Raw genomic sequence first — 13,047 nt, 5'->3', positions numbered from 1 at the left:
TCAATTTCGAGGAAAAAATACTGTAGGCGCATAAGAAGCATTCCATTTCTGGACTTATTCATGGTCCATACTGAAATTGTGATATTCATTTTCCCTCACTTTCTATGACTGAGAAAGTAAATTTCTCCTGACTCGCGACACCACGACCACCATCATCTATAGGTAAGTTAGAACAAAATAGATTTTTTAATCGGGCTTCATCATTCCCATAGCAGTTCAACGCTCTCCTTTTTTTATTTATTTATTTATTTTATACTAGCAGCGTTCACCCCGCTTCGCTGCGGTCACCCCGGAACGCAATAAACTTTGTTACTTAGATAATTTTTACTTTTTCGCTTTCAAGTGATATGATAAAAACCATAGAAGATTGCAGTAAATGTTAACATTATATCGCCTGTCATTTATGTTAACCCGCCCCGCTTCGCTGCGGTCACCCCGGAACGCAATAAACGTTGTTACTTAGATAATTTTTACTTTTTCGCTTTCAAGTGATATGATAAAAACCATAGTAGATTGCAGTAAATGTTAACATTATATCGCCTGTCATTTATGTTAACCCGCCGAGTGACACGGTCATGCGGGTTGCATATAAATACGTTTATTTTTACCTATGATGAACTAACAAAGGATTTGTACGTTATGGACACTTGAATGGTCAATTATCTCAAGACACTGGTAATTAAAAATTAAAGTGATATGATAAAAACCATCTAGGGTCCAAATCCTAATAACCCCCCAAAAATGAAAGAAATTGGTTCAGCCGTATTAGCGTGATGAGGGAACAAAGGATTTGTGCGTTCTCTTTTATATATAAGATATATATATATATATATATATATATATATATATATAGTATAAGCTCAACTTCCTATTGTAAATACTTATTATGCATCAAATTTCCTGAATTTGGACAATGGTAAAGCACTAGTATCGAACAATACACTAATGATATCCTTAGTATCTCAGCATTCTGAAGACACTCATAAACAACAAAACATGTATCATAATTTGGTCTATCTCTTTGATTGTTTATAACCAACAAATCTAGATTCAATTTGTTCTTCTGACAAAGCTTAAGTTTTAACATCTTTGGGTTTCAAGCTTCTTTATTTCTCAAGATTTTTTTATTTATTTATTTATTTAATTTGCCTTGATTCTTTAAATGTTCTTCGCATCTTTTTTATGCATCGCTGCAATAATAGAAACTTTCTGAATAGTTTTGTGAAATCTGATTGCATTTTCCACTGTTCTCTGAGCAACTACACTATGTTCATGTAAATTTTCTACGAGTAAATTTTTATATTTAGGAAAAACACTGCAGTGTTTCCATGTAATAATCCTTTACAATTCCGAATAAGGTTTACTTCCTAGCATTATAATAGAAATTGTCAAGCGCATAATTCTAAGACGGAACGAGCTTCATTAAAAAGCAACTTACCGTTGCGCATTCAGTTTTCATTATAAAAACTAAATATTGCAAAGACAAAAACACCCAACTCTTTCTTGAAATATGGCAGATTTAATATTGATCTTTATTATGAACCAATTTTGAGAATATTCATTTTATTTTATGCACTGAACTTCAAGAAGTGCATTTCGTTTCATTTTTGGGTTTTCTTTCCTTTTTACATTACAATGAATCTTTTGTTCACGTTTGAACCTCACCCGTGAGAACTATTCTGATAACGTATTCTTACATACCTCTCTTATACGTCATGATAATGCTCCAACCATTGAGAGTACATGTCCAGACGAAATGAATAAAAATTCGTATGCTGTGAGAGGTTTGAGACTTCATTTTATGCCTGGGTTCTAGACCCATGGACGGGGCTTCGTGAGAGAAGTGAGAAGAGCGATACTTTATTCGAGATGATGGTGGCCTAACTTATAGATTTGCGTTGTTCCGTTCAATTTTTCTTCTTCTTCTTCTATTATTATTATTATTATTTTCGTGCATTAATTTTTTAAATTGTCTAAGTATGTAGAAAGATAAGTATATGAAGAATGTAAATATAGTAAATTGGACCATGTGTGTATTTAACTCAGGATTTTCCTTTGTGCTTGTTAGGTGAATAGTTGGTCGTAGTATGTTTTTGTCTATAATATCTGCTTAATCCATAACTTCTAATAGTGGTATATTGCAGTTGTTTGTGGTGAGGTTGGAACAAAACTTCGTTTTGTTTGAATCACATCACAATTTGCAGGAAAACAGAATTTGTGTAGATAGCTTTCTATGCATTCAAGTTGACATTAGCAAAGCTGTCCACGCACAGGTGCTGAACGTATTCCAAATTCGATTCCCGATCTTGGTTATCACGTTGGTTTCTTTCGCCATCCGCAGTAATCATTATAATTTCCCTAACTATCAGGATATTTTGAGGCATTTTCCGGCCTTTCCAGTTCAGCGTGAACCTTGTTATTCTCAAAGAAAAATGTAAGTCTTATCTACACGTGTAATTATCAGCACATCTGATAATCAATTAAATTTAGAGATCTAAAAGAAGTCTTTCTTTTTGGGTGGAGAGTGTGGAATAATAGTTGAAATTGCAATCATTACTTACTTATTATAATTGGCATCATCACTTTCCTGGTATAGATCCAGTTCTTGAAGTGTCAGTTGTATTTCATGCTCATTAGTTTCCAACTGGCCAAGCAGTGTCTCTCTTTGCAGCTGCAGAAAAGGTAAATTGAAGAATTTATGCAGGAACTTTAGACCAAACCCATTCCGCATCGATGATTCGGCGTAGCGAATTTCTGCAGAACCTGGGGGCCTAAACAGAATTAAAAACGTATCAGTGAACAATAATTATTAATAAACTTGAAACACTAATTTTGTTATTCTCCACTGTATTCTACTTCAACTTCATGACTCTAAAAAATTATAATATTACGTTAAATAGGGTTCCCACTCTCTTTCCCCGAAAAAACTCCAGCACATTTTCAGGAAGTTTCCAGGACAAATCACCAATTTCCAAGACTTCGACACAGGAAGGTATAACAAGATTCAAATGTAGGTTCAAAAGTCACAACGGTGCCATGAAAAGTATAGTAGCTTATGTAGTGAATATTAATGGAAGTACAGTATTAATATACAATAATTAAATACACAAAGTGGAGCGTAATGTGCTTGTTTTTTCCCTCCCAACTCCCATTATTGCCACCCGATCCACCCACATCCAGCACATGTATTTTATTTATTTCTACATGACATTTTAATTATACACCGAACAAATTTACAAACACAACAAAACAAAACAAAACAAAAAAATCTGTTTTTCGCACATGGCATCTTCATTGCGTGACGGATATAATTAGGGAAAAAAAGGAATTATATTACAAGTTTCTCAACTGAGTATGGAGTTGTGTGATTTTCTCATTTATGGACATAATCTCTTTCTTCTTTAGCGAAGCTGTTCTACGGATAGCACTTGACTTTGTCAATAAAGTAATGCAAGATTTCTGCTCTGCTTCATGTGCAAGCTGGCTAGCTTTAGTCTCCTAAGCTTCACTTGTTTTCATCAATTTTCTTTTCTTTCTCTGTAGCAGCTGTACATTTTCACTTACATCTTTCCTCTTGCTCCGAACTTGACTTTCTTTTTCAACAGTCTTTATTTTCTCCAGTTCTGCTACATAGCGCTGACTTGCAGATGAAACCCTGCCACAAATAGCATTCGTATGAAATTTTACTGAAAAGTAAGTACTGCTGTGAAAATAAACCGATTATGGACGATTGATACAGGTACAAAGCACAGTTTCTGGAGGACAGTGCTAGTGAAGACAGAATCCAAGAATGGGTTGACACACTAATGAATGAAAGGAGAGAGAAGTTCTCCCAGCCAACCACTCTGTCAGGAGAAGAAAGCCCACCAACCATCCACACATGCAGCTTCATGACAAATTATTATTCAGCACAAAAACAGGAATAGCAAGCAGAAATAGTACTCAATTAAAATCTTCATTATAATTATTAAAAAATCTGACATTCACTATTTCTGTAAATTTCAAGGACAGAAATGAATTCTCAAGGACACTTCCAGGATGTTTCCAGGACAAAATTAATTCAAGGACATTTCCAGGTTTTCCAGAATTTCCAGAACTCGTAGGAACCCTGGTTAAAGTATATTATTAGCAGTGGTAAAAATAAATTTATATCATTCTTCTTTAAATTTCTTTCTTTTGTACTGTATTTATAAGTCTTACGTCCCACCTTTAGACCCTTCGGGTGAAAAAAGACAAGAAATCAATGGCGAAAGGATAATATATAGCTAACGATCACCTATTACGTGCTCTAGAAATCCTAATCTGATTGTTATATTCCTAGTATTATATTCCGACAACTAATTATGTTGTCTTCGACACCCAAACACTAATGAAGATTTCACTAGTAATTTTTGCATTTTATTCGCTTATTTATTTATTTATTTATTTATTTATTTTCACAGAAAATACTACAATCAGCAATAAGTTATTGAAATCAGTAGGTATATTAAGTCACAACTTAGCGGTACCAGTATAAACAGGGTGGTCCATAAGTCTTAGTACAGTGGATTATTTTGGAAATAAACATGATTGAAGTAAATCTGACTAGCGGAGGGCGGACTTGAGTAAAGGAGCTACCGATTGATGCATGAGTAGTGAATGGCAGTCATCTTAATGGCCGCTATCTTGAATCCAGTTTTTTTTTTTTTTTTTTTTTTTTTTTTTTTTTTTTTTTTTTTTTTAACAGGAAGGTAGGCATGTGACACATCAATTAACACTGTTTTTTGCAGGGGAATTCAGTCCCGCAAGCATGAATGCGTTATCATGTCCCGTTCCAAAGTTATGACGCCCCAAAGTTGACGGTTTTCTGTTTCCTTGCAGGGAGAGCGACATGACACTAACGCTTCAGGAAAGACGCGACGCCCCAAATTTGACAGGTTTTCTTTTCATTGCAGGTAGAGCGAGATGACACTGACAAAGGAGGAAAGAATTGAGATCATCCTAATGTCTGGGGAAAGAAGCAGTCGTGTGATTACCCAGAACTTCAACGCGCGCCACAATGAAAGACCTGCAATAAGCCACAACACCGTTAGTTATCTCTTTAGGAAATTCAGTGTAACCGGCAATGTTGCCGACAGACCATAGTCAGGTCCCCCACGAACCGCGACAGATGAGGAGACATCCACAATGGTGCTTGCTGCGAGTGTGAAAAGTCCGAAGCGCAGCACAAGAGAACTATCAGCGATAACAGGCATACCACGTGCTTCCGTGATGAGGATTCTCCATACGAACAAGTGGCATCCCTTCAAGCTGCAGCTTGTCCACAACCTTTCAGAGAATGATCCAGACTGGCGCATGGAATTCGCCAATTGGGCTTTGTCACAATATCACCGAGATCCGCATTTCCCAGCCAGCGTTCTCTTCACAGACAAGGCAAACTTTTATTTGGATGGGGAAGCGAATCGCCAGAACATGTAATATTGGTCGGATGCAAACCCACATGCAATCAATCCCTCAGGAGGGTTATCCCTGCTGATATCACGGTGTGGTGTGGCATATGGAACACGTCGATCATAGGATCCTTATTCATTCCTGGTACCCTAAATGGTGTCCGATATCTGGACATGTTACAGGAGTTGGTGTTTCCGTTGCTTCTCCGCCCTGATGCCAGCTTGCCGCGATATTTTCAGCAAGATGGTGTCCTACCGCACTATCCGCTGCCTGTGCGGCAATGCTTGGATCTGCATTTTCCTGGAAGTTGGATCGGTCAACGAGGCCCTGTGGAGTGGCCAGCCCGGTAGCCGGACCTCACTCCCTTGGATTTTTTTATGGGGACACTTAAAACACCTGGTCTATCAGAAGATTCGCGATGTTGCACACCTACAGGGACGTATTCAGGACACCTGTGATAGCATCACCCCCACTGAGTTGTTACGGGTTCAGGAGGACTGGATTGAGAGAGACTGGTTGTGTGCTGCAATGGACGGGTAACATGTGGAGCACATCCTGTAGGTGGGACTTTGGGGCGTCATAACTTTGGAACGGGACATGATAACGCATTTCTGCTTGCGAGACTGCATTCCCCTGCAAAAAAAAAGTGTTAACTGATGTGTCACTAAAAGAGGAAGAGAGGCGTTCAAAGGGGAAGAGATGGTTTAAAATTTCCCTTGAGTATCTCACGAGATCCTTGTTAGGAAGAAGAAACTCGGTACGTCAATTCATTTGTAAAAACAAATGAACGTATACATATGCCTTACAATCTGAAAAAAAAAGTATTGTGGGGGGTACGACGCCCCTAGGGGTGTCTGCTGGAAACGGTAAGATGTAAAAATAATCAATAACGATCGATATTACTGTCGAATCTATAGTATTCAAGGTCGCTGAGATCAATAGTGATACTCCCAATGCCGTCTAAGTCCAAGTTCAACCTCATTACCATGGAAAGTGAAAAAGAAAAAATAATATGTCCAAAATGACCAAGATAAGTGTCCAAAACTACCAAAATTGTAGAATCCATATTTTTTGGGGTTGTTAACCTGATTGGTGACAGTCATGATGACACGTCCAAGCTTAATCAAGAAGAAATACTCGAGTATAACAGAACTACAAATAATAAGAATATTCTAAATCTTACAAGCACTGACTTTCTATTAATATAATTTACTTAACTGTCTTACCTTTGCTGACTTTCAATAAAATACAGTACATGATCTGCGGTTATACTTCTATGGTGCGTCATATCACAATGATTCGCTAACACCAGCACAGGTATATGATTCGGCACTTTAGGCAACTCTCGCTGAACATAGTCGAAAGTCCTGTAATGAGACATCATCAATATAGAGAAATGGCAAATACATTTTGTATCATCTTTAACAATAGTAATAATGCATACTCTTTTTGACTTGCAGAATTGTTTTCTGATTAATACCTTTTGAAAAAAGTGACGCTTTTCAGTGAAGCGCATTTTTATGTTACTGGAGAAGTGAACAAACAGAATTTCAGATATCCCTTAAGCACGGACACAACAAATTCCCGGTGGGAGCTTATGTGGCTCAGTCCCATGGTAAGCACTAAGTTTACATCTGATATAGCCTAGTTGCTGAAAAGGTCACTAAACTCGAATCAACCAACGGACCCAAAAAGATTCAAAACTCTTCAAAGCTGACGATATAGTACGTGTAACATAGTCGGTGGGCTTTTTTCTACGAACAGACTCTCTGGAGAAATTACCCTTGACGAGAACCGACTCTCTGAAATGTACGACATGAATTTAATGTTTTATTTTTTTGTAAATTTATTTTGTTAATTCTGGTGTAATTGTTTTTATGTTATTACTATTATTGATACTTATTCATAATTGTTTGAAAATATAATGTATAATTTGGGAGAAAATACGCGGGAATATCTAAATATGAAATGTTTTATCTATGGAAATTCTCTTTTCTTCTAAATGTATACCTACGATATACTTAAAGTTTTGAAATCTACAAAACTAAATAATTTAGATTTGTAAAGTATTGGATTTTGTTAATTGGTTGAAGCAAAATATTAATTGTGATTGACAGAAATTTACTTCAATCTACAAAATCGCAGATTCTTGGATGATATCTATTGCACTAAAATTATGAAACACATAAGCATGCACTCTGGTGCTTGGGATCCCGGGTTCGATCCCAGCCCCCGCTAAGTGAACTTTGTGGTGGACAAACACTGTGTGCATGGGTTTTCTCGGGGCTCTTCCGTTTCCTGCCACTTTCTTCATTCCACCATTTTCATTCATTTCTCATCACCGTCTCCTTTAGCCTAGCCGGCATAATCGTGGGATGTAAAACTCAAAGATTTCATTTCATTTTTACATAACCATGCAGGAGTAAAATTAAAAGCTTCCCTTTTCCTAGCCTTTTAGCCTGCCTTGATCCAACCCTCAATTTCAAGTAAATGGACATTAATTCTCTTTTATAGCAGATTACCAACTCTTGGCAGATATGCAGTCACAAAAGAGTATTTAGCATTGGAAGATGTGGCTATTGACTTTATGTTTGTACGTGGAAGATGCAGAAGTAACATCCATAGTAACTGAACCCTAAGCTGTATCTAAATATATGAATTATAAGAATTGATTTGTCGTTGAAAAGATATGAAATATTAATAATTGTAACATTGTATTAAAGTGTTTATGTATTACAAGAGCCAAAAAGCTAACTGATGTGTATGTATTGTATTAATAATTTCAGTAATGAAGCAGCATATGGGTTCACTTCAAGTAACGAGAAAGCTGTTTTAGAATGTTCATCCTCTAGAGTTACGAAAATCTAATGTCGAAGAATGTTTGCGTGTTCACCACCTCTGTTATGTTTGAGCATGTCTATGTCCAATGATAATGCTGTATTGTTTGATGGCTGTGCGAATATGTATATGTGATCATAACACTTCCTTTTCAGCATTTGAAGAAAGAATCTTGTCAGTGCTATGATTTTTTCGTTTATTTCTAACTGTATATTTTACTTGAACATATACAAAGGCATATAGCCCAGTCATTTTAGACAAAATTTGGGTCAAATTGTGCGAAAAATCGCCTAAAGCTGAAAATTGGCAGATTTGTTCTATATCAAAAGTCCCCTAATTTCCCATGGTCGCTTCCTGGAATTCCAGGCGGTGCTGGAAGTCTGGAGTGCTGCAGAAGCAGATGTTATCACTGGAATGGCTGTTACTTACAAACCGTTAAACCCACAAAGCTAAAAGAGGTCTCAAATGAAAGATAAATAATAGGGCTTCAGTTCAAGCTATATATTGTTTTAATTGAACATCATCCAGGGCCTCACGAAACGATTGAACCCCTCAAAAGTTGAAATGAAACGAACTCACTTTTTCTTTGCTTAGTTATGGACGTTTTGCTATCGCAGATATCGTAAAACTACCCCGATTAAAAAGTTTCAGCAAACTTCATCTTTCCATCGGTATCTCTGTAGTGCATGTACGACTAATAGTTACAGAATTACGTGTGTTTAAATGACGCGCGCTGCACTATTGCCTGCCATTCACGCGACCGTTATGTGAGCACTTGTAGGTTAGATAACTTACGTAATAATATTACAAATAATTGTATGAAGCTGAAAATTGGCACATTTGCTCTATTTGATGTCCTGAACAACATATCAAAAGTCCCCTAATCTTCCCTGGTCACTTCATAAAATTCCAGATGGCTGAACTACTGGAACGCTGGAGAAACGCAAGGAATTGTTAGAATCGCTCTTAAATCCAAACGAATAGGCCTACGGAGTTCAGATAGGACTCGAATGAAAGATAAAAGAATGGGATTTATTGTGAGGTGTTCATTTTACATCATTTACTGTCGCACAAAGAAATAAAACTTATAACGCCTCAGGTGATAATGCTTCCGTCGTTTGCCCAGCCGATATGCAAGACGTACAAACTATGCACGCAGAATTCATGAAAAATTACGTTTCTTATGATGACGTCTGTAAATCCAACGCTCTCGCAACACTTTTATCTATCGTGGAAAACGCATGTAACGACCTATCATCTAAAAGCCGCACTTCAGTACTTTAGATACAGTATGTTAGGTAGGTGAATTTGATTTGCATGTCACCTAAAATATGCTAAATTTGCGCATTTGTACACTCAGGAGATGCAAAATTTGGACTCCGAAATCCCAGCCTAAGAATATGAGAAGTTCGCCGTTCAAGGTTATTTCACGATAAGAAATGACAAATTCTGGAGTGGAGTATGGAGTGATATGATTGTGGAACATCAACTAATGCGAGCAATTAAAACCTCTAGAGGACTTACGAAAGGACGAGGTATAACGGACAGTAACCTGGCTCAGTGGGTGCTTTCACTACCTGGAACTTTGCTAATGTGTGAAGCCTTTGAAAATTTCAGCGGCATCTCCTCATCGTCGACCGAAGAACATGTCGATCTCTGAGAAACCCAGCAACAATGCAGCTACAAGGATCTTGACAAGTTTGTTCTATGGCTCAATGACCATATTCCATTTGACGTGGACACTCATAATTTAATCTCTATCGCGACTGGAGTTGCTTCTGATGCTTCAGTTAACTGCGATTCCGTTGAAACTTTGGGGAAAGCCTTTGTAGAGAGAAAGGTTGAGAAGGATTTTGGAAATTTAAAATTGAAGAGATCTGACCGAGTAAAACCTACTTCGTACACAGGTATATGTATTAAGGTACATGAAGATGTCCCAGTCCGGTAGATACGAATCACATGTTTATGCGGATAGCATGTGTGATGAAAACAGAGGAGGATCTAAACAAGTATCTGAAGTACGAGTTGGCCCCTTATAAACCGGCGCTATTCCGAAACACGGAATTAAGAAAACCAAACAAGCCTTGAATCTGTGATCTCTTCCAGTCGAGCACTCATAGTGATGATGATATCAACGAAATGTCCCACGAATATGAAATTATAGTGGATGGAGATATGCTGCTTCGAAAAGTTGTTTAGCCAAGTTCAGCAACGTACGAACAAGTTTTTGAATTCTATATTTGCTATGTGAAAACTCACTACACCAAATTATCCACTGTAGTTTTCGATGGTTATGGTGTTGCTACCACAAAAGACAAGAACAAGTCCAAAGGGCAAGGAAACGTAGCTGTTTAAATATTTTAGTTGAAGGTGCACAAATGGTTACATGTAGTCAAGGGGATTTTGTGTCAAACAGTTCAAACAAAATACAACTAATGAAACAATTGAAAATTCGTCTTGAGAAGGAAGGAATCCACGTGAAAGAAGCCAAGGGAGATGCTGATGCCTTAATACTTGCTCCTACTTCAGAAAAAGTAGAATGTAATCGCAAAGTGGATGTAAGAGCCTTAGATAATGACATTCTGGTAATGCTTGTGGTTATGATCCCTAATGGAGCAACCACCAACCTCCTTATGCCTAGCGTTGGGTCACATGCTGCCCGGTTACACAATATTTCAGATATCCAAAACAAGATTGGTGATATGAAAGAAAAAAAAAAAATAATAATAATTTTGTGTATGTCATGAGTGGAAGTGATACTACTTCTGCTATTTACATGAAAGGGAACAATGGCTTGAAGTATACACGAAAACAACCCACAACTACTAAAAACGGTGAATATAGTGAATACGGCTGACGCAGATTATGACAGCGTATCAGAAACGGGAGAGAAATTCGTCACTGAACTTTATAAGGCCGTGATTTTAAATCATTAGATCAACTGAGGGTTTACAAGTGCAACAGACTGGTGGCTAAGACCGCAATAACTACCTCAATCAATTTAGCAACTCTGCCTCCAACGTCAGCTGCAGCATGTCAACATTTCCTCCGAGTGTATCACCAAAACAACAATAGTCTGGACGCTTCACAAGGAGGATGGAGACTTTTAAATTGCAAATATATCCTTCAGCCCACCATAATACCGCCTACACCTCAGGAGCTACTACACATCATATCCTGCAACTGCAAGAAAGGCTGCACCGAAAGAAGGAACTGCAATTGCAGAACGGCTGGACACCCATGCTCCAAAATGTGTGAACGATGTTATGAGTTATACCTCTAATGAAACAAGTAAGAAAATAGGTATCTTTAAAGAGTTCATTTTTTCTTTGTATATCACTGCAACCGTGCTTCCAGAGCACCCGTTGTATTACGTTAAAGCAACCCAATAATTAAGAATGAATATAACTACCTAATGATGATTGTAAATATACCCTTTAGCTATAAAATGCAGAAACGAGAAAGTGGCGAAGATGATGATGCAACCTACCGTTAGATAAAATCAGCAGCTCAGTGGTAACGCTAATTACATTAAAGCACGACGTGTTTTGTTTAAATCGAGTGGCGGATCTCGCCCGGGGCCGGGAAGCCTGGGCCCCCAGTTTTCTGAGTAACAAAAATAACTGAAGCTGTTATTTATATATTTTAAAAGTTTATAGTAAACTCATGATACACCTATCAAAGTCTGGGTTCTGGTTGCCCCCCCCCCCCCCCCAGCTTTTACCATCACACTCAACTACTGATCCAACATATAAAATATAGGCATATATGTCATTGGATTTATATCGAGTTTTTGCAATACCTGCGACACTAAGGCTTCCAGAAAAGAAAAAAGTTATTTTAGTTGCTTTAAAAGTTTTATTTCTTTGTGCGATAGTACATGATATGAAATGAACACTTCACAATAAAGCCCATTTTTTTATCTTTCATTCGAGCCCTATTTGAACTCTGTAGGCCTATTCGTTTGGATTTAAGAGCGATTCTAACAATTCTTTGCGTTTCTCCAGTGTTCCAGCAGTTTAGTCACCTGGAATTTCATGAAGCGACCACGGAAGATTAGGGGACTTTTGATATGTTGTTCAGGATATCAAATAGAGCAAATGTACCAATTTTCAGCTTCATACAATTATTTGTGACATTATTACGTAAAGTATATGGCCTACAGGTGCTCACATAACGGTCGCGTGAATGGCAGGCAATAGTGCAGCGCGCGTCATTTAATTCCGTAACTATTAGTCGTACATGCACTACATAGATACCGATGGAAAGATGAAAGTTTGCTGAAACTTTTTTTAATCAGGGTAGTTTTACGATATCTACGATGCAAAACGTCCATAACCAAGCAAAGAAAAAGTGAGTTCGTTTCATTTCAACTTTTGAGGGGTTCAATCGTTTCGTGAGGCCCTGGATGATGTTCAATTAAAACAATATACAGCTTGAACTGAAGCCCTATTATTTATCTTTCATTTGAGACCTCTTTTAGCTTTGTGGGTTTAACGGTTTGTAAGTAACAGCCATTCCAGTGATAACTTCTGCTTTTCCAGCACTCCAGACTTTAATCACCTGGAATTTTAGGAAGCGACCACGGGAGATTAGGGGACTTTTGATATGTTGTTCAGGACATCGAATAGAATTATCTGCCAATTTACAGCTTTAGACTATTTTTCGCAAGGTTCAAACCTAAAGTGACTGGGCTGATAGTTTTTGTCACGCCGAATTTGCGAGTTTTGGAGCGAAGCCATCTACAGTAAAATTGTACCACAGTATCGTGATCGAATA

General features: G+C 37.6%; 1 protein-coding gene across 1 annotated transcript in view; it reads right to left on the bottom strand.

Annotated features, from left to right (window-relative positions):
• Positions 1-13,047, bottom strand: part of LOC145690069 (rab-like protein 6) — a 58,857-nt gene that overhangs the window by 35,295 nt on the left and 10,515 nt on the right. The window contains exons 5-6 of the mRNA XM_081764587.1: positions 6,657-6,797; positions 2,562-2,771 (exon numbers count right to left, since the gene is read on the bottom strand). Of these exons, the coding sequence (XP_081620713.1) occupies positions 2,562-2,771; positions 6,657-6,797 (351 nt within the window). The remainder of the gene's footprint in view (positions 1-2,561; positions 2,772-6,656; positions 6,798-13,047) is intronic.

The sequence above is a fragment of the Thermobia domestica genome, chromosome 7 (genome assembly GCF_964235325.1).
Source record: "Thermobia domestica chromosome 7, izTheDome1.hap1.1, whole genome shotgun sequence".
NCBI classification, from domain to species: Eukaryota; Metazoa; Arthropoda; class Insecta; order Zygentoma; family Lepismatidae; genus Thermobia; species Thermobia domestica.
This window is presented reverse-complemented; position numbering and strand designations above follow the sequence as displayed.